This window comes from Abramis brama (assembly GCF_963993115.1).
Source record: "Abramis brama genome assembly, chromosome: 24".
Lineage (NCBI taxonomy): Eukaryota > Metazoa > Chordata > Actinopteri > Cypriniformes > Leuciscidae > Abramis > Abramis brama.
This window is the reverse complement of record NC_139986.1, coordinates 3706863-3730852: the sequence shown is the minus strand read 5'-3', so window position 1 is coordinate 3730852 and position 23990 is coordinate 3706863. Positions and strand designations below refer to the sequence as shown.

The 23990-nt window shown below is 37.2% G+C and overlaps 1 protein-coding gene across 1 annotated transcript; it reads left to right on the top strand.

The window, feature by feature from the left end:
- The first annotated feature begins 295 nt into the window (after nt 1–295).
- Nucleotides 296–22488, top strand: LOC311075513 (uncharacterized protein). Its single transcript, XM_084103008.1, has 13 exons — nt 296–487; nt 964–1163; nt 4207–4344; nt 4535–4649; nt 5888–6086; nt 10465–10606; nt 17407–17562; nt 17655–17710; nt 18052–18227; nt 18914–19314; nt 21135–21231; nt 21313–21493; nt 21579–22488. Exons 1-13 carry the CDS (start codon nt 365–367, stop codon nt 21731–21733), a joined length of 2139 nt encoding a protein of 712 aa, XP_083959134.1. The 5' UTR covers nt 296–364; the 3' UTR covers nt 21734–22488.
- The last annotated feature ends 1502 nt before the right edge of the window (nt 22489–23990 follow it).

The window sequence follows — 23990 nt, the reverse complement described above, 5'->3', positions numbered from 1 at the left end:
CGTCCCTTGTTAATTGTGTTAGTTTTTTTCTTTCCCTTTTGTTGTACTTTCGCTTTCAGCAGGTTGACGGTGGTATATTACCCATCAGTTGAGAAGCACTCACCAATCAGGTATATCACTAAGTTTAAATTTCTTGACAGGTATGTAGAACATGTTGTCCATGTATCATTTACACACACACAAGGAAACAACTACTGAAAGCTGATATCCGTATATTTTGGATTTCACGGAAACTAACATGTGATCAGAAAGATCAGACACATTCTTCATGTGCTTGTTTTCAGCTGGCAGAACCAGTCAAACTGTAGTCCATGTAGTCATCTGTGTTTACCGCATTACTCACAGTGTCATTTCATCAAACACTATGGCACATGCTGCGCTACTGCTGCTGATCAGCTTGACCATTTCTGTGGGTCAAGCCTTCAGTTTCTATGGGGGATCGATGACCTTCATGCCTGGAAACAGATATCCAGATGGAAAAGTGGAGGTAAGTCCAGGTTAATACATTCATATCTCTTTAATCTGTTAACTGCCACCCCCTTTTTGAGCATAGATTTGAACTTAAAGGGTTGTAATTCATAAATGCTTTAGAATACATATTAAGGTTGGTTCTTTTCAAAGAAGACACCCAGCAGACTATTGCAGAAGTTAAAGCAGCTTCGAAAAATTAGAAAGTAAAAAAGTTAAAAGAGTTTTCACAGTTTTTGCTTATGGGACACTGAAAGTTAACAGGCTATAGTAATGACATTTTTTTTTTCTATTTCTGTTGTTTTACTTGAAATTAAACATAACTCAGAACTCACGCTCATTTAATTCCAAACTTGTATGATTCTCTCTACTGTGAAGCACAAAAGAAGTTGATAAGTCAATGGGGTCCAGTCTTTGAAAGCATTCTTTAAAATATCTTGCATGGCTTATTTGCAGTTGTTAAAAAAAGATATCTGTTGTATGTGTTCCTGGCAGATGCACTTTTACTACAGAGAGTCTGGTAAACTGCCCTGTGATCCTCAAGTCGCATGGGTCTGTGATAGTGGCGACTGTGGCATTCTCACATTCTCAGAGCCTGAGGTGACGGAGCAGGACCACTCGGGTCAGATCCACTGGTGCCAGTATGAGCGTCACATGACCACCAATGTCACTGGCGACGAGCCCTTCACTCTGAGGTAAGATCAATAGAATAATAGTAAAAAAGAGTAGACTTCCTCATACCTTTACTATGAGTACTTAATATGCTTTAAAAGAATACTTACTGAATGTAATGTTTTCAGACATTTCAATTAGCCCTAATGTTCTGTTTGGGGCCTATGTGACCCCAGACCCTCTTCAAGTAGTGAAAAATCATATGAATATTTTTTTCATTTCATGAATTTTCCTTATTACATAAGATCTTTTCAGGAATGTAATTTTGATAATGTTTCTTATGTCCACTATGACACGACTGCACACAAGAGAGGTTCTTCGCACTTAAAATGTAACAAAATTATTTTTATTTTACACATAGAGGAAAAACACAGACATTTCAGCTCTCAGGCCTACTTCAATGTGGTGATCTTAAACATTTTTGGTATCTAAAACCAACTTACAGTTCAGTATCATTCATCAGCAATTAACCAGTGGTGGAAAGAGTACTAAAAAATGTTTTACTTAAGAAGAAGTACAGAAAAATAACATGACTCAAGTAAGAAAAACAACTCAATTTACTACATTACAAAATACTTTAGTATTATTTTCTATTTTTACCCAAAATGAGGCAATGTTAGCAATATGGAGCATTAAACACTGTAATGTAATTTCTGTTTCTTTCATACTGACAGCTGGAGAGTGCCCTTGAGCAGAAAGTCCACAAGTGAGATTCATAGAAGTATTAAACTTATGACATTCCGGGAAATCCCTAATATGGATATCAGATATAATATAACATGCAGACAGAGATATTTTTAATGATGAAACATGAAGACAATAAACACGGTTGCTATAATATATGTGTTCTTCAAGTCATCTCAGGTATTTTCATAAGAATGATGTACGTATATAATACAGCGCTAATCGACATAGCCTGTATCACTGTATTCATTTTATAAAATAAAATATTTTTCTCACTCTGTGTTAAGAAGCAACATGGGGCCACAGAAATTATTTCAAACACTGGATTTTGGAGCATCATATTAATCTCATAAATTGATGCGTTTGACGCTATGCTAAGCATACATACTTGCTAGCCCTGTTGCCAAGAGCAATTATTTTATTCCTAATTTTGAAACGTAAGTCCACGTAAGATAATTTGAATGTTTTTTGAGAAGGGCAAAAGCAAAGTAAGGGTAAGTGTAAGGGTAAGTGAGAGGTCTGATCAAAGAAATGAGAGATTAAAACAGTATGAACAGAAAAGTGGCAGTAAAAAAATAAAGTGGGGTACGGGTTAACATGTTAAATAAAATGATCTTTTTGTCGTTGAACCGAAAGCGTGCCGGGAGCCCACTGATTGACAGATAAATCATGTGCTCTTATTTCACTGTTGTTGCTAATAATAGGTTATTTCAGCTTTGTACAAAGTTTGCTTTGTACATTTAGTTTAAAGGAGAACTCCGGTCAATTTTAACATTGAGCTCAGTTTTTTGTACATTTGGAGTGCTGTCAGTACAGAGAACAACGACAAAAATCGGTGTTGCCTACACCGTGTTATCCTCTTTTTAAAATTTGCACCCTGTTGACTTCAATGGGGCAAGTTTTAAACCTGCTTTTAGCCTCTTAACATCCTTGATGTGTCATTACAAGTGCACAGGTCATGTGAGTGATTCCTTCAGAGTGAACGCGGGTGAATCTGACTGCAGTAGATGTGAAAGATATGAATAAAAATGATGTTTATTCAGCCAGCGCACATACCTGTATTTACATCCTGTTTTCGGTCGAAGTCCATAGTAATCGATTGTCGAGTTCACGCGCGTGATCATAGGTAACTAAACCTATGCGCGTGAACTCGACAATCGATTACTATGGACTTCGACCGAAAACAGGATGACCTGTGCACTTGTAATGACACATCAAGGATGTTAAGAGGCTAAAAGCAGGTTTAAAACTTGCCCCATTGAAGTCAACATATCTAAAGTATGCGTACTTCCACATACTGTATCCATACTTCCTCAACACAAGAAGTTTCCTCAGGTTGCTTTTGTGTGCAAAGCTTTTGACCTGGCATTGTCACCTTGCTCATTCACAAAGTGCATGGATGCAACTCTGGCTCTGTTACGACTCCATAGCATTTGTGTACTCAGTTGTATCCACCATGGGCTAATCTTAGCTCAGTCACAGGAGTTACCAGTTTCTAACTGGTAACCAGGCTTCTAGATGATGTCCTTGCGCACATGAGGTGCTTGATGTTAAGACTACACTCCAAGAAAAGTATGCTTTCTCCAACTTTTCTAGGACTTGTGTGGGACTCGATTACAATGCAGGCACAACTATCCCCTGCTCAGATTGAGTCGATTCCTCTAGCCGTAGGCAGAATCAAATTAGGCCAAGCCGTCACTGTGAAACAGTTTCAGAAACTGTTGGGTCTCATGGCAGATGCGTCCAAAGTGATTCCTTTTGGCCCTCTGTACATGAGGCCATCGCAGTGGTGGCTCAAGTCCAAGTGGTTTTCCCTGAGGGCCTCCGTTACACTCACCCCCCGAAACCTCATTCCCATCCAGGTCACGGCAACAATGTGACCCCTCAGGTCCTACTTGCCCCACTCAGTGCAGGCCTCGAACCTGGGTCTCCAGCATGGGAGGCGGGCACACTAACAAGAAGGCTAAAGGCCGCAGCCGCTAGTATCGGTCGCTAGCAGTCCAGCGGAGTGAGGTTTACCTGCACAGCTTTTACTAGCTGGCCTCTGTTACATGAGAAAGACCCGTTTAGCTGCAGATTTCTTTATATTTTTGTTATAATTAATTATTTGTAATGAGATACAGAAGGGTCAAAGAAAATGAATGTCATTTATTATAAATACAATAAACCATTCATTTTATTGAATTAATATTGTATCAACCTCAAAGGATTCATAAACATTTTTACGTCTCTAAAGTTGCCATCAATATGTTAATATATGCCTATGCAAAGTATGAATGCACATGTGCTACTCTAACTTTATCTAATGTATAGTAATCACATATATATATATATATATATATATATATAATGGAACATTTTATTATTAAAACTCTCTTTCAGTGACTCTGGTTGCTGCTGGGCAAATAATGTTCATGATGTCCGTGAATGGACACTTCATAGTCTTGTTGACACAAGACAACGTTCAGACACTCAGACTGCAAACAGGTCCCCTGTTTCTGCAACAATACCAAACATAAGGTTTGTGCTTTTAAAATACAATTTATCCATAGACTTGTCCTACAGCTTTCTGGAATACTTGATTCTGAGTGGTCTACTGCTAACCTGAAGATCAAATATGTTTGTGACCGCTAAACTGTACAATATATTTCACCATTGTCGCTTCAACAATCAAGAAAATAGTTGCGTCTTGATAATGGTCTTTCCTCAGGGTTCCTCAGAACTGTTTTCAGAATCTTCACCTGCTGGCCCATGACCCAGATGGAGATAATGTGAGATGCAAGTGCCCATCTTGCCATCAACACCCAAACATAAATCTTGATGAGGTAACAGTTTCGAATGACACACTCCCATGAAAAGTTCAGATACAGATTAAACAGGCAAATGCACCGTGGCAATTTAAATAAGCTGATTTCAGTACTGTGGATGACAGAAATGTTGAATATAAAAATATTACAATTTTATTAAATGCTGACAAGTATAGATTACAAACATCTATTTAATAATAACTATTTTTGCCAGTATTTCTGTATGCTACATGTTAATAGACCTTATCCAGGGTAGCGCCATATCGTTAGCCTCATAGCATAATTGCCTAAGTTATTATTTTTTTAAATATGCCTTAGGCAATTATGCTATGAGGCTAACGATATTTAACTTTTGACAGGAATAAAAACAAATGTGTGTGTGTGTGTGTGTATTCCCTCTCTGCTCTCAACTTTACATTTGGTCGTCTCTTTTTTGGACCCGGCATTTAGTCACATTTACATTTAGTCACATACCTAATGTTAAACTTTTTAAATCTTTATATGAAATGTGTGACAAAAATGCCTGTAAAATATCACAAACAAAACAAAACAACTTGAATTATTCTGCTTAAAAGTTAACTCAAACTCATGTACCCTTCACTAATGGACTTGAGGAAGGGCCCTTCATTAAGAGATTCAGAATTCTTTCATTTGGAACATCCCAACAAATAGCGTCCCCTCACACAAGAGCGCAAAAACTCAGTTTAAAATCCGCCCAGTGTTTTCAATGGAATTTACTTTTGTTTAACAACATAACGATTGTTCAGCTGATGAAACGTCTTTCCGAAAAATACTTTCAGTTGTACTTTACTTTAAACAGTGTGTGCCATTGTAAAGACTACATCTATCCCTCACAGCCTCATTTATCTGTGTTAAATTCAGTATGGCGTCTAACCTGACTAAAGTCTATGCCAAATTTTTGATAATCTTTTATCTGGTGTATCAGTTAATATGCTTTAACATCTTAACAGGAATGTAGAACATGTTGTCTATGAATAATCTTAATCTTTAACATTTACCCACATCAGGAAATAACATAAAACTGATACTGTTCAATATTTGTGTGATGCGTGATCAGCCGTGACTGACCATTAACAAACTTGCTGCCCAAGGCACTACAAATCATATTTCCATTGTCTTAGTTTATTTTATTTTTCCATGTTTGTCACTTTTTTTTTTTTTTTTTACAGTTTTACAGTTTTACAATTTAAATGTTACATTTCAATGCACAAACCGTGATATTATATTTTGTCTAGGACTCATGCACTCTGAGCAGTAATGGTACATTGGACTTGGGACTGCATGTTTTTGAGTTCACAATGGAGGATTATCCTGCATCAAACATCACTTTGACAAAAGAGAATGGGATCTCCTCTGTCCGAAATCCTTATAATCAGACCGCCAACATTGACTCAACTCCACTCAGTCAAGTGCCTCTGCAGTTTGGAGTTGAAAGTGAGTGAGAATAATGTAGATCAGTGGTTCTCAACCTTTTTTAATCCCACCCCCCATTTTCCACAACACATTTCGAAAGCCAGAAAGGGACACACTCCTAGTAAATTACATATCAAGATACCAGAAGTTTTAGAGGGGTGGTATAATGCCCTTTTCACAAGATGTAAAATAAGTCTTTGATGTCCCCAGAGTGTGTATGTGAAGTTTTAGCTCAAAATACCCCACAGATATTTTATATAGTATGTTAAAATTGTCATTTTTTGTTTACTTTTCCAGTTCTAGAAACCACACTGGGAACATTTTACTTAAAGCCTTATTCCATGGTGTCTCTGAATACTCAATTCTGATTGGCTGGAAGGTGTGCATTAAAACTGTTTAATGCACAGGTAGTTCCAGTCAGTTTAATCACTGTTCTATTATGAGATGGGCACTCGAGTTAGTGACTCGGATTTGAGTCGCACCCAAGTCGCATTTTATTAGACTTCAGACTTGACTCAACTCATGGGCGTCGGAAGAAAAAAAAAAGTGGGTGGGTCCTCCCCCAGAAAAATGTTACTGGAGTAAATACCATTTCATGTATTCTGGTGCCTTTTAATTAAAACAAGTAAACTAAACTCCACGTCACGTCGGGCGGTTCTTTGCCTCCACGTCGTGCATTAAATGCACAGCTATCCGTGGATTATCCTGCTAATACCATGGTCATTTGCCAGCAATGACAACTTAAAGCCGTTATTGATGTTTGCGACGCAGTATTTGACTGAAGGGTACAACGGGCGGTTACTTTCGTCAGTTGTGGCTCGTTGAGAAATATAATGTATCGATTCAGCGGAAATGGAGTTTAGGGAATTCCTCAAGTGGAATGGATTTGACTGACGGCGAACAGACAAATGCGAAATAGAGAAATTTGAAATAGAGACGGTAAAAGTAAGTGGGTCCAATATCATTGGTCTTAAAAAGTGGGTGGGTCTTGTCCCACCCATATACAATGGTTCCGACGCCCATGACTCAACTTGACAAAAAGGACTCGTTAATATTTTAAAAACAACTTTAGGTTACTTACGTAACCCCGGTTCTCTGATAACATGAGTGAGGACACTGATCTGATCAAAATGTGGTGGTTCCTTAGGAACCGCACAAAATATTTCAGTGCCAGAAACACTGTTAACAGTTCCAGGAAGTTTATGTGTGCGTTTTGTAGCGAGACGGGCCATTTCCCCTTCGCTATCCTGCCCTCGCACACTTCACCCCAACCTGTGAATGACACATCCGTTGTAACCACCTTTCTCAGAGAAACTGCTCCCAGCAGAGTCCTTGACTCGAGAAAAGAGCGATCTCTCCACTGACAGAGAGCGTGCATGCAGAGTGACGTCACTATCACTTTGCGGTTGATTATTCACAGCGGTGTGAGCGCTGCTTCCACACATTTGCTGAAAACCCTTAGAGCTAAAGTCAAACCGAATGGAACTGTCAAAAACTCGTAGGCTGTTTCCCGATAGGCAAACCTAAGGAATTTTCGGTGTGCCGGGTAGATGCTTATGTGAAAATATGCATCCTTCAGATCGACTGATGTAAGCCTGTCCTTGGGACGAATAATTTAAGATAACGTCTATAATGTCAACATTTTGAACTTGTATTTTCTGAGGTGTTTGTTGTTTGTTGAAATCCAGAAATCAGAGACCCCCACCCAACCACCCCCCACCCCTACCTTGGGAATGACAAAGTACAGAGAGTAAAAACCGTGATGGCTGTCCTCCGGTGGCACAACTCAAATTGCTCCTTTGGAGAACTGGTGCAAACTTCACAACTGAACTGGTCATTGGATAACTTTTTCCTGTGAACAATTCTCGTGTCCGACGCCATCGGGAGGGGGAGAAAATGACCGCTCTTAGACTTGAAGCATTGACCGATGCCCTGAAAAGGGCTTTGGGCTCAACTGGAGCATCCAAGAAGTCTACATTCTCTGTCTGACAGCCCTGACAGTCCCAGCCAGAGAGCTCGCTCGCCGACCGCTGCCAGGCCCATGCTGCGGCCACAGCTCTGGACCGCACCTCTGGAAGTTCTCAGGTTGAGATCTGCAATAACACAAATCTCTTCCCAGAGGGCTGGGTTTGGTGTCCCAGCATCCATTTGCCTCCTCATCTCTTCTATAAGCTCCGCTTGATAAGCAGTGAGGAGAGAGGTGGCATTAAGAGCCCTCACTGCCAGTGCAGAAGAACAATAAATCTTCTGGAAAAACTGAGGCTGCTAGGCGCTCAGTGCGTCCTGGCAGTGAACAAGCCTATAAAATTTGATTACGTATGTCCGAGTATTGCGTGTAAACTCCGAAATGTCATAATGAAAGTCCCATGAAACATGATGGGAGCCACTGTGCCATACATTTTCACAATTGGGTTTATTAACATGTCCAATCGACTACATGCAAAGAATCTGGGAAAACAATTAAACTCACCGGAACGACAACTTTATTAGACATCGCATTCAGAAAGGTTAGTCACATTAACTCACATAGCTAGCTATGCTGTGGTGTAGCTGTATATGCTCCTTTGGATTGCCAGCCTTTTAAAATATTAAAAAAATAAATCTTGCCTTTAAACCTTGCACTACGTTTTCAAACTTTTCGTAGAATATGCAGCTTTTCTCTCTCTTAATGTGTGTCCATGAGAAAGAGCTAGAAAGAGATGTCAATCCATTTATTACTTAAAGCGCATATTTAAACAAATCACAATCAGTATACGTACAGTTTTCTATTGACTTAAATATTCCGAAGATTGATATTTTCTGATAATGACTGTGGTCAATAACAATGCCGTGACTGGCACCATCCACTTAGCGATTGTATTAAAAATGACTACGTCTTGTTGCCAGGATGATTGTTTTGCACATTGTAATGGATTATAAAGTAACAAACTGGATTTACATTATCCCTTACATCGTAGGACCTTTATTACAAACAAAACAGATAATAGAAATATCATATACTTTGTTTATATAATACAACTAGAATAAAAATAGGATTTTTTGATTATAAGAATTTTTTATTTTTTTTTGTAAGGCATGAAATGACCTTAAGACTCGACTCGCACTCGTGACAAAAGACTCCAGACTTGACTCAGACTCCAGTTTAAATAGCCTACTTCAGACTTGACTCGGACTCCAGCTTAAAGACTTGTGAACATCTCTGTTATGATCTCATTAATAATTATAACCACAGTTGTAATCTATTCACTGTTACACCTTTAGAAAGTATAATGCGTTAAAACATGACCAACAACTAATTTCAGATGTAATCTGCAAATATTAAAATGCATTTTAACTTTGACTACGAAAATATAATGCATTATAACGTACATTATGAATACTTTTATAATACATTATACATAAAGGCATCAAGTATAGTGTTCCCATCACACTTTTAAAATGAGGCTAAAATTAGTTTTTTTTGTCCATAGAATGATAGTCAAAAGGGTCTAGTATTGTTTTGAATGTATGGACAGCTGAACATCCTTGAAAATCTTCTTTTGTGCTATGCTGAAGAATATATTTTTAAATGACATGAAGTGATATAAAATTATGTTTCTCTATGAACCGCATTTCAGTGCAAAAATCGGGTTCCAAAAGTAAGAACTCTATTAATTTTCTCCATCGGGAGAAAGATTTTTTAACAAACTGTTTAACAGCAGAATTTATGGTGGAAGTACTACATTACCCATGATGCTGTACAGAAATTTCCACCAGTCAGAGCACCACGACAAGAGAAAAGCACCAAAAAAGCTCTTTAGCCCCGCCCACTCCCATGAAGCACTGCGAATGGCATAATCAAGTTAGTCTCCCTATGAGCTTAAATATTTGTATACATGTAAATATTTTGTAATAAACTTAAAATATATTGTTTTTAAATAAATATATTAACATTTTTAACATTTTTTAATGGAAAGTTTTATATTTCTCCATTGTTTTTAAGTCGATTATGCTGTTCGCAGTGCATCATGGGATTGTAGTTTTTACTATCACTAAAGACATAAGTACACAGCTTTATACTTTTGTATTTTTGTCGGATTTTCAAATACTTTTTTGGCTTCAAATCAAAGTTTGTAAAGTTCATGTTCATGGCTGATAATGACTTAATTAAATACCTATGGGAGATTTGAATGGAAAAAAAAAACTTTCGGAACCAACAAAGCTCTTTTAGTGGGCACTGCTGCATTCTATTAGAAACATATGTGATAAAATACAAACTAATAGAACAAGATTAATTTGCTGTCAAATACTAGTCCTGTATGAATAAGGCTTTAGCAGTAGTTTTCATATATTGTGATGCTCCAGCTCACTGTAGTTCTGTGCATTTAAATCATTCTAACCTGTTTCCACTGTTTTGTAGTCCTAACACCAGTCCACAGTTGTGTACCAGGGGTGAACAGGCCAAGTTTACTAACACCAACTCCCTTACATGGAGATGTACAACATGCAGCTGTGGGACGTGTTCACATTATCACCCTCCGTGCCCAGAGCTCGGGCAACAGGTCTGAAATATGCATTGTCCAAAAATTTCACAAACAAAATTCTGCCACAACTTTCCTGAACAGGTCCAAATTTCACTCTACTAACAAATGCAATTTTGTATAAATTCAGAAGATCTATCAGATGCAGGCCCGGTTCTACGGGGGTGCTATAGGGTGCTAAACACCCTCAAACAAAATCAAGAGCACCTTCAGCCACAGTTGATACTGAAATAATCTCATATTGGCGAAACAGATTTGGCAAAAACTCCAGTGCTTATTTGTGTTTGTGCTCTGGAGAGCATTGAATGTTTCTATTTACAATATGTTTTTGCAGCGCTGAGCAATGTAGCCAATCACAGACATATCTGTTGAGCTCTTAAAGTGCCCCTATTATGGATTTTTGAAAATGACCTTTCATGTAGTGTGTAACATAGCTCTAAGTGAATGAAAACATCCTGCAAAGTTTTAAATCTGAAAGTGCACCGTATATAAAGTTATTGTCTTTCAAAATTAAGAGTCGACTCTGAGTCAATGAGATTAATCGTTTTTCAAACGAGTCACAAGCCGTTTTGTTGTGACATCAAGACGAAGCATTGGCATATTGCCCGCGCAGACACCAGGGAAAACTTGAACCTCAAACTTGCAGCTGATTCCTGTGGATACTGGACAGCATCATGTCGAGAAGATGCTGTGCTCTACAATGTGAAGGTAAAGCCAGTTTTTTTCACTGCCCAAGGACGAGCATGTGAAGAATCAGTGGTTAAAATTCATCTTTACCATGATGCCACAGCAGTATAATCCTAAACTTTTGCTGTGTTCCCTTTATTTTACTGATGACTGCTTCTCAAATCTCTGAGTTCAATGCAGGATTCGTAAACCACTTGCTCTTGAAAGATGGTGTTCAAAGTACTTAGTCTTGAGTTTTAGGTACTATACGGTTATCAGGACCACACTGGGGTCTATGTGATGACCTACCCCAACCCCGCCCCTAAACCTACCCGTCACTGGGGTTACGACCAACCAAGAGCGGTTGTGGTCACGTGTGGTCAGGTGTGGTCCGGATAACCGTATAGTACCGAGTTTTATATTGTGTTGGATTCCTGCTAACTTGCCAACTCATGTTATCACTGTCTTACTTAAATACTTCTGCTAATCAGTTTGTGGGCCACTATTACCTATAACTGTGTCTATAAATGCAGATTGTCTGTCGTTCTCACTACTTTGAGGAAAGATTAAGCATGGAGCAAGATTTGTTTTACCAACGTTTGTTATATCAGTCATTCACGCTAGAGCTCGGCTAATGTATGCAGCGCCGTCGCTCCCACCACGCGCATCACGCGCTGTGCGTAGGGCACCAAGTGCTGAGGGGGCACCAAAAATAGCCTAATGAAAAAAAAAATTTATAATGCCGATATTATTTCATTAGCCTGTAGGAAACTTTTTCTTCTTCAAAGCAAGGCCAGGAGACGTTGGGATCACGTTCAAACAGAAGTTATTCTTTATTGATCGTGGCTGCAATTTGTCCAACATTCTAAATCTAATACAGTATGCATTGTAGTTATATACATTTCAAGGGGGATGGATTACATAGAGGTGGAGACTCTGAACAAAGCATGCAAATGAAGTAGGAACACACCCTACTCTGAGAGCACTACTAGTCCAATTGAATCAGCATAACTATTCAAATGCTGATACTGGCCAGGAACTCCGGTTCCAAGAGCCATCCCAGAGCCATTAAAGACAAAAGGTGAAAGTCTCCCCTACAGCTAATCCAATCAACCTAACGATTCAACATCTAAGGCTGAAAGGTGAGAATCTCAGTGATCTGACTCATTTAAAATACAATAGAGAAAACAGGACTGGCAGGAAAGGAGACTCTTGCTGGAGACTCAATAATCATCTGAAATCAGTCTACTAAACTTTATCAGTTTATATACTATTGCAGTGGAAACCTAAATTAAACATTTAATAAATTTGTAATACAACAAGCCTATAGAAATATTATTAGGCACATTTTAGCCATGTATATGTAACAAAAAAGGGGGAACAAGATAATTTAATTGCATCTGATAAGTCATTTCAGAATCATTGAAAATGAGGTTATGTGCAAATGTATATTATGAGAAAATGAAATCTTTTTGACCTTTGATGCATGTAAACCTGTTGTAGGAGTCTCCAAAACAACATTAGGAAACTTTAAAATAGCATAATAGGGGCACTTTAAATGCAATGGCCAATCAGAGGTTATGTTCAGTTTAGAGTTTTGCACACTTGCGAATTCTATCATTATAACAAAGTGTAGACACAATGTAAATAAGATATTTACTGTGCAGTGTAGACAGCTTCTTTGATTATAACAGAAGTTTTCGCAAGAGTGCAGCAGAACTGAATTGAGTGACAGTTTTCTATTTCTATTTGAATAAAGGTTTACTCTCGAAATTGCAATTATTAACTTAGTGATAACCACAGCAATGGATGGGGCAAAGCTATGATATGTCAAAAATACAGCCACACCTTAGATTAGGGTCCAATTCTCACTATTAACTAACTATTAACAACGACTTTTACCTCAATAAACTCCTAATGACTGCTTGTTAATAGTTGGTAAGGTTGTTAAGTTATTGGGTATTGGGGTATTGGTATTGGTATTGGGTAGGATGGGTAGGGATGTAAAATATGGTCATGCAGAATAAGCCATTAATATGTGCTTTATAAGTACTAATAAACAGCCAATATCCTAGTGATATGAATGCAAATAAGCAACTAGTTAATAGTGAGAATTGGACCCTAAACTAAAGTGTTACCAAAAATACATAGGCCTAGATGTGCATTAAGTAATGGAAGTGCTGACTAATAGATTATTTAAAAAATTAACAACAAAAAAAAAACTTTAAAATATTTTTTAAATGTTGTTCCAACTATTTGTAAAACTAATGACTTGTAAATCTCTCACAGTACATTACTATTTGTGTTGTGGTGGTGCTTAGGAGTTGTGGTCGACCGATATATATCGCCAAGGCTGATATTTGGTATTTTTTAAATATCGGCATCGGCCGATAAGTTTTTCTGATTGGCCGATGTGTTGAAAGCAGGACTTTTATTTTGACGGGCGGCGCTGAGAACACCAGCGCCTGAGAAGAGAACCGCAGCGCTTGATCACACAGCGCTTACTCATGTTCACCGTCTTCATTAGTTTACGATCTCTGTCAGTCATATCTAATACTTTGTTAGACAGAACTGGTAAACAAAGAAAGTAAATGGTATTCGAAAAAGTAAAGCGTTTGCTTTTATATTATTTGTAACAGAAAAGGCAAACAATCAGGCTAAAATACTTTCTCATTTACCATCAACATTCAGCAAATGGCATCTATATCATTTAAACAAATCTCTGAATATCTAATAAACATTTAATTCCACAAACCTTACAGATTTAATCTAATCCAGCTGTGATATCTTGTGAAGTGTGCATTTGTAGCCTGCATAAACGTGTTACTGCGAGTGACGGGATGGTCCGTGCAAAGTGAGTGAATACGAACAGAAGATCAGCTTCACAGGAGACGCGATCGAAAAACTTAAATCCTTCATTTTAAAATATGCTGTGCTATATCCAGTTTCCCACCGTCATATTCATATAGTTTTCACTGTATGCTGGGTAACACTTTAAAATACGGATCCTTCGTTAATGAATAACTACACAGGAACAAATGAGTAACACAATATTAACAATCTAGTAACTACAGTTAACTAACAAGTAACTCTGATTAATGAATTAGTAAGTAATAGCACACAGATTTAAGTGGTAGTTCACTATTAACTAATCAATAACTACTATTTTTTTAATACTTCCCAGAGAACTACTGAATTTTTTACAGATTTAAGTGGTAGTTCACTAATAACTAATCAATAACTACAATTTTTTAATACTTCCCAGAGAAATAATGAAAAAAAATTCACAATTCATGCAAAACTTAATAACTAATGCAGGAAAAATTACTAGCACTAGATTAACATTACTGCTAGATACTGTACACTAATTATCAATATGTAGTAGCGTAGCAGACTTATGATTTGGGAAAGCTGTCAATAATTAGCCTATGCACTGCTGTCTTTTAGAGAACTATTCATAAACTAAATAATTTTTAAGAATTGTTTTTATAAATGCACTTGTCTGGAACACTTACCCTGTGGCCGATTTTCCGGCATTCCTCTGGACTGGCTTTGAATAACTAGACTCATCATGATGAGTACTGGAACATACTGAGTCATCAGCCATCCAAATACCAGTTATTTTATTATTTAACCTACCTCTCAAAATTGTTTTTATGTTCATATGTATATATATATATATATAAATATGTGTGTGTATATATATCCTGTGAATGATTAGATGATTCTACCCTTTCGGGTTGGCTCTTCATTAGTAACTACAGCATGGAATCATGATAACTAGTAATGACTCAAGTGTTAATGCATACTTTTATAGGACTTACAAATTATTTGGATCCGTATTCTAAAGTGAAGATCATGTTAACTAACTAGTAATGACTCAAGTGTTACTACATACCCCTATAGGAACTACTAATTATTTGGATCCGTATTCTAAAGTGAAGATCATGTTAACTAACTAGTAATGACTCAAGTGTTACTACATACTTCTATAGGAATTACTAATTACGTGTTGGACACACGCAACATATTGAAAGAGCTTGGTTAACCTACAAAAGCCAAATTTGGCGACTGAGGGGAAACAGGACAGAGCAGCTTCTAAAAGAACATCTGTCTTTTATTGAGTGGACTTACTGGCTGGGACACAAGCACAGATATGGTCCTCTAGGTCGTCTTCTGAAAGACATTAGAAGGCATTACAGCAATTAAATATTGTATGCTAGAAGACAATAAATAGTTTTTTCCAGTTCAGGCATCACATATGTGAAGTTGTTGCATTAAATGGAAATGGTACCAGACGCTTAATAAATAATTATAAAATATATGTTTATAAAAGCTACTTTTTTCATGCCTCATGTTTAAACAAATTTTTCTAGTCATGATTTGTGCAACCAAACACAAGTCATTTCAAGCGTATGAGATATTGTTTGTGAACTTTTAAATACTATACTTTTAGAAAATTTCTTTAGAAGTATGCATTAACACTTGAGCCATTACTAGTTAGTTAACATGATCTTCACTTTAGAATACGGATCCAAATAATTAGTAGTTCCTATAGAGGTATGTAGTAACACTTGAGTCATTACTAGTTAGTTAACATGATCTTCACTTTAGAATACGGATCCAAATAATTAATAGTTCCGATAGAAGTATGTAGTAACACTTGAGTAATTACTATTTATCGTGATTCCATGCTGTAGTTACGGTAAGCCAACCCGAAAGGGTAGAATCATCTAATCATTCACAGGATATATATACACACACACACACACACACACACACACACACACACATATATATATATATATATATATATATATATATATATATATATTACATACATACATACATATCTACATATGAGCAAAGAGACATACATAAAAACAAGTTTGAGAGGTAGGTTAAATAATAAAATAACTGGTATTTGGATGGCTGATGACTCAGTATGTTCTAGTACTCATCATGATGAGTCTAGTTATTCAAAGCCAGTCCAGAGGAATGCCGGAAAATCGGCCACAGGGTAAGTGTTCCAGACAAGTGCATTTATAAAAACAATTCTTAAAAATTATTTAGTTTATGAATAGTTCTCTAAAAGACAGCAGTGCATAGGCTAATTATTGACAGCTTTCCCAAATCATAAGTCTGCTACGCTATTACATATTTATAATTAGTGTACAGTATCTAGCAGTAATGTTAATCTAGTGCTAGTAATTTGTCCTGCATTAGTTATTAATTAGTTTTGCATGAATTGTGAATTTTTTTCATTATTTCTCTGGGAAGTATTGAAAAATAGTAGTTATTGATTAGTTATTAGTGAACTACCACTTAAATCTGTAAAAAAATTCAGTAGTTCTCTGTGAAGTATTAAAAAATAGTAGTTATTGATTAGTTAATAGTGAACTACCACTTAAATCTGTGTGCTATTACTTACTAATTCGTTAATCAGAGTTACTTGTTAGTTAATTGTAGTTACTAGATTGTTAATATTGTGTTACTCATTTGTTCCTGTGTAGTTATTCATTAACGAAGGATCCGTATTTTAAAGTGTTACCGTATGCTGTATGTAAATTTAGCGTTACCTTGTCTTTATTTGAAAAAATATGATTGCCAGTGTGACTGTGCACAAAATTACCAGATTACTGAGTGCCCTGTTACAGTGTTTACTTTGTATTCACATATTCATGTATTTTTAAACAAGTACTTTATTTGTGAAAAAAAACTGTGGATTGCAGATACAAGAAGTTGCCATCTAAATTAGCCTATAAGCATGTTTATTTTAAAGATTTGTATTGATTAAAATAAATATGAAGTCTATATATATATATATATATATATATATATAAAATATATCGGCTTTATATCGGCCATCGGCCACCCTGCTCTCTAAGATATCGGCATCGGCCATCAAAAAACAAATATCGGTCGACCACTACTTAGGAGTCGTTGCTTACACATTATATCTGTGCTTTACTAGAGCACCCTCCCTAACTTCGGAAGCACCCTCAGTGATTTGATTCTGGAACCGGGCCTGATCAGATGTACAGTATATGAAGTTGTTGAAATGCTAAGTATCTCTAGATAAACCAACCAGCAGTTTTTGCATGAACCAGTTATTTTAGTAAATGTTATCTAATCTTTCAATCACTCTTGTGTAGTATCTTCAACTTCCAGGTCAGTGGTCCATGGAATATGTCAAAGAGCTTGAGGAATGCAAGTCAAGGGGTTACAGAGGCAATGCTGACATGGACACCACAGGAATCTGACCTGCATCATCATGTACCCGTGTGTTTCGCTGCAGAGACACTTCAGAGGTAAAATGAAGTCTGTTCTTAAGCTCACTGAGAATTCAGGATTAATATGATTTTTTCCTTGATCTGTCATTCGTCTTTCTTTCCATAATTAGTCAGTCAGAGATGAGGTGCATTGTGATCATTGTGGCAAAATCAAGGGTTCTCTCAGGTAAAAAAGGATTTCATAAATGTCTTAATGAACGATTCTGTTAACAGTTGTTTTTGTACTGTGAAATATCTAGTTCAGTGAAACTCTAGATGGTGCAGGCTGATATGTCCTTTACATGCAATCTGACACCATCTAGAGTTTCATGACTGAACTAGATATTTCACAATACAAAAACAAACTGTAAACTGTAAAAATGAACAACTGTTAACAGTTTTTATTTTTGCTTGCAATCATATTTACATATGGCACAAGCTGATTGGCCTCTGCTGATCTTGCAACCAATGAGATTGCTTGCTCAACATTTGAATAGACCAATTGATAAATGTATCATATCCCTCAAGGTGAAGCAGAGGTCTTCTGTGAGGATAACAGTATCAGCATTGCAATAAGCAAAGCCTCCATGAAGGGGATTGATCAAAACTGGCTCCAACTGAGAGACCCTACTTGCTCTCTTACTTCCAATGACACCCATATCCTGGGCATGGTGTCCCTCGACACCTGTGGTACCACGGTGGAGGTAGAAATGCTGCTGTCTACATTCTCCAATTTAAATGGAATATTTGCTATGCTAAAATTCGAAACGTCCAGTTTTTTAATCTATTAAGAACATCTCTTCTTGGTTATGTGAACGTTAGAGGGACATTCCATTCTTTCATTTTGAAAAGGTTATGAGAACGTTCTATTGTAATTTCTGAAGAACATTATTCAGCAAGTTCAGAGAATGTTCCCTTTTAGCTGATCCTTCTAATGATTAAAGGACTATCTGAGAATAATGGCACAAAAAAAGTTTTCTCCCAAGATTTAATTAATCAGTTATACTGTATATAATATTCCAATAATTATGTTGTAAGAACATTTTATATTCACATTATAAAAACATTCATCAAAAACAAAAAACATCATCAACAACATTATTGGCACAATGTTTTCTCCTGACATTACAAAAATATTAATCGAATTTTAATAACATCATATGGATGTTCAGAGAACATTGTTTTAAGAACGTTTTCTCTCACCATTATGAGAACGTGTATTAAATATTAATAATGGTCCATAAACATTTTTTAATAATATTTTGTCCTAACATTTAAAAAACCTTTGAAAAAACTTCAAAGTCATTTTAACTGTCAGCTGTATAATATTAATCTGTTTTTTTATTTCTGCCTGATCTTTTCACAAATCTGCTTCCTCATGACCAATCAGGACTCCGGAGACTTCATGGTCTTCAGAAACGAGATCAATTCTTTTGAGAACCCCAATGAAGTAATCACCAGACGCAATCAAGTTAAAATCGGCTTCTCCTGCCAGTACCCCAAAGTAGCCAGTGTTTCAAACCACTACATCAACAAGAAGTCAGACTTCATCTTCACTGAATCCAGATTTGGCACTTTTAGTTACTCATTTGACATTTTTACTGACAATAACTTCAGCAGTCCAGTGGATCCCAGTCTGTATCCGCTGGAGATAAATTTGATGGACGTGCTCTACATGGGCATTGCAGCCCATTCTGCTCTCCCTGAAGTCCAGCTCTTTGTGGAGTCTTGCAGGGCCACTCCAGATGACAACCCATACAGTGCCATCTCTTATGACATCATCAAAGAAGGGTGAGACTGCTAAAATCCTTACACTAAAGTGTGGTAAAACCTCTCTTCTATATCTGTTACACATCAATTTTATTTTGTGTGGGAAAAAAAAGATGTTGTCTTAACCAGACATGAAAAGTGTCTTGGTTTTCTATATCTCTGGTGTTTTGCTGTATAGCTCCGCCCACAGTGAAACCTCATTTATCCCAAATCAACATAGTTATATATTAATCGTCAAATATTCTTTGTAATGATTGGCTGTGATTGTTGCAATGGAGAGACAAATTGATGGAAAGTTTGTATCATGCCTGGTTAGGGGACTGCTGATTTGTTTTTGTAGTTTCGGTTCCCTTGGTTTCTGATTATGTCCCTGTTTGTTTCTATGGTTACTTTAACTATAATTTATCACCTGTTTCTTATTTATTTCATTGTTATCTAAGTATTTAAGCTAATCCCTTCTTCTGCTCATCCTTACCGAGTACATTACAAAATACCAAACCCTCAAAACGAGTATAGTTAAGTGATGGACTCACCACCATTACGTCTTATTCTCATTGAGTGGAGGACGTTGGTGGAGTACTTGGGGTGGGTCCTACAGCACAGCAGTTCTGCAAGATGTGAAGCCTGCCAGCGCTGCATATTCCACACATCATGAGCCCAAGCCTCCCACCTGGACCGTACTGGAGTTAACTGCATTGACCAGTCCATCCCGGAGCCACTGCTTCATAGACCTGTGGTCCACGGATCCAGTTCCCTACCCTCGAACCCTCTCTGCCTGTAGTATCCAGCTGTCTAGATGCTACGTTTCGATCTGGAAACCTTCCTTTTCCAATTTTCCCACCAAACTGCCTGGTCTCATCTCCTCTGCTGATTACGTCCAGTCCCCTGGATCCGTCGGCTTCATCGGTGTCATCCTGATCCTTGGCTCTGCCCCTACCACTAACTTTGTGCAGCTGTTTGGCTCCGTCTCCCGATCAAGGCTTCTCGATCACTAGCTCGGCATGAGGTTGAGTCCCCGGATTCACCTTGGACCTCCAGGCCCATTACTCCACCTTGACCTGTCAGCCCATCGGCTCCACCCGGCTCTGTGTTTCCTAGTCTCCACCGTGGTCCATCAGCCCTAGGATTCTTCCTGGCTCCCTCGTTCCTCCGACTCAGCCTCAGTCAGTCGTTGATCTGGCTCTGCCATGGACTTCCGAGTCTCCGGCTGCACCTCAAACCTCCACCTCTTCAGCTCCCCAGGCTTCTCCTTCCTTCTGGCTTCCCTGTTGTCCTGACTCCCTCCGTACCGTCACGGTTATGGACTCTTATTTTGATGTTCTGTTTTGTTTCCCTGCTCTGTTTAGTTATGGTTTCCTTGGTTTCTGATTATCTACCTGTTTGTTTCTATGATTACTTATAATTATCAGCTTTGTCTTATTTAGTTCATTGCTATCTCCGTAGTATTTAAGTACTGAGTTTGGTTCTGTTCCTCGTCCGGCATTGTCTTGTGCTTATACCTTTGTTTACTCCTGTGATTCCTGGATAATTGTTTTTCATATGATTAAAGGATTATAGCTAATCGCTTATTCTGCTTATCCTTGCCCAATACTTTGCAATAGTAGGGTTTCCGTGATAGTCAAGTTTCTCAGATCACTTAATCTGCAGGAAGCTGAAGATCTACTATTTGAGAATTTCTTTCAAGATTTCTCCATAGATTACACAATACATATTCATGATAAAGAATTCATGCAATCTTTTTGTGTATGATTCATTAAATATTCAGAATTAATATATTGTGTTGCTACCCTAACTGCTCTGTATAATTCTTCAGAGGTCATGTGATCATTGTGTTCTTACAGGTGTATTTTGGATGGCACAGTTGAGGTTTATCATAGTGATGCAAGAACGTATGACTTTGGGATCCAAGCTTTCAAGTTCACAGGAGGCTACAATGAGGTATTACATAATCACATAGTTATGTTGTAAATGCTGTTGAGTATGAATATTAACTACAATGCACTTAAATTCTGTTGACAGGTGTACATTACCTGCTCAGTAATTCTCTGTGCGGAAGGAAGTTCAAACTCTAGATGTGCCCAAGGCTGCCTCAGAGAACCTGCACGCAAACGCAGACGAGATGTGAGCAAAGAAACCGATAGGCATCACATAACGCAGGGTCCCTTCCGTGTGGCGAGACATACTCAGCATTCTGCAGCAGGTATATTGGTAAAGTCTTAAATAATAATGAGTTCAAATTATTCTGCATCATGATCTTTAATATAATCGATTCTTACTTTCTTTAGAATCAGAAAATGGTGGTTCTCTTCATATCAGTGCAGGGACCGCGGTCTTCTCAGGACTCTTTATAGTCTCCATTGTGGTGCTGGTGGGATTGTGGGTGTACAACAGCAAAAAGACAAGAGCAACTGACCGCATGTATCTAATGTCCAGCTTCTGAAGAACATAATAAATGAATTTCCAATTTTCTGTTTATAAATCCTCTCTGTTCATGTTAATTGAAAATATCATTTAAATGTGGTAAAATCTGCAATACTTTCTGTCAGACATTGTATGCCTCTAAAATGTGCACATACATTAAAGGGTTTGTGTGTTAGAAATTATTCATATTTTGATACTGTGTGTTTCAGATTCTGTCCAAAGGTAAAGACTTTTCTTCTGCTTTACAGAAATAAATGTCTAGTTTAAAACAATAAATAGCAAATCAGCAGCATACTTGCCTTTGCCTAGTACTTTACTCTTTTTAACCCATTTTCTTCTTCTTTTAAAGATTGTTTAGGGATCATCCAGTAACTTGATGTATAAGTAATCATAGTGCCTATTAGGTGTAAAAGGACATGTAAATTTAGGACTGTTAACAGCTGTTACCTTGATGGAAATTTTACTTTATCAGAAGTATATAAAGAAAAAGTGTTGTTAAGGCATATGAAGAATAAAGTCAATTTGACTCACTTTTTTTTGTTTGAAGTACCTTTTCTTTTGTCTATTTTATAATCCATGTTAATTCTGAGGACATTTACTTCTACTGTATCTGTAATATTTTACTAAATGTAACTTCAAACCTCTGATTCAGTTGCTTTCTTTCTATAAAATTTCTGATTTACTATTCTCAACATGATATTTGATTAAAAAGCTAACAAAGCTTGTTTAATTAACAACAACTTCATGGAGTCAGATAAATATATACTTTGGCTCAGTTGTGTCCCAGTTATTGGTCTAAATAAGCTCAAACAAGGTCGGACACCAATATTTTTGGTGACCCCGACGTGATCTTACATCTTTCTAATTCTGCTAGTTTTATTCACACAGTTCTCACAGATAATAATATGCCTAATATACAGACATATTTTGCTTTTATGCCATCCTTCCCTGCTAATAATGCTGACTGTTATAAGATTGGTCTCTCTTCACTTATACAACATAAACATTACAGGGTGTGGCACTCTCCTAAACCTAGTGTGTCTAATACAATTAAGATGTCCTATGTGGTGTGCAATGTATGTTGCGCGACTTGCTTTCCTGCTCCCTCCTTCCCAGCCTCACACACACCGTGGTGACTGAACAAGGGTGAACAGTATGAAAAAACAAAAACACTTTACAACCACAATATGACAATTGGTTAAATCACCCGATAAACACACAGAATAAGCGGCAGCGACAATAAGCCAAACAAAGTCAGAAGCCAAAGTGAACAAAAGCTGGGGAGGTGGAAGAGATCCGGGTATTTGAGGAAGGTGGTGTAATGTGATTGGTTTGGTGAACCGAGACATCATCATCCTTCAGGAAGACTGACAAGCTGTAGATCGACCCAATGAACATCTGAAACACACACACACACACCCAACAACAAAACTACCCACATATACCCCTATAGCAACACTCTTAAAACGTACAGAGTACGTAACAGCTTTCATTAGGCATGAAGGCTCTTTATTGGTTTCATTCTCTCTTTAAGGTTTGCATGAAACACCAGCAGTACTTGATAAGACCTAAATCCCTAATGAAGGCACACCAGGCACTGCAATAAGAAATGTATTATTCTCATGAAATGATGCTGCTTCAGTGCTGTGCGTCGCTTACTGCTTAAATTAACAGGACATTTCAACTAACCTCCTTTTATTTCATTTTTATTTGATAGACTCGATTTAATCTTTAATGCAAAATAATAATAATAAATAAATAAAAAAATTATTTTATTTAGAATTTTGGTATTTCATTATTTTGATTAGGGTTACACATACTGACCCTGTCAAGCTGAATAGTTGAACTAAACAACATTTGAATAGCACTACAACATCATAAATTAATAAAAAAAGATAATCTTTCATGCCTAAGATTGTGTGTGCAAAGAATCTATTATTATATGCAAACAAAGGTCATAATTTAGCAAACTGTTTAAAATAGCACAGCAACACAATCATAAGACATTCATTTCAGCTGCTCATGACAGTTGAAAATGAAAGGCAGGCTAAAAAGGCAAGAATGCTGAAAGTAAGGGTGCACTTGATCTGACACTGATCGTTATCAGCTGATAGGAGTTAAAGCAACAACAAAAAATCGTTTGAAAATTTTTCCTCGGCCAAACCCATTCCACAGCCTGTCACACACCCAGTTTAAGTTTTTTCTTCCACTTTTTTCTTCTTCTTGTAATTAGGAGTATAGTGAGTACATGATTTGCCTTCACAAATGAAATACTC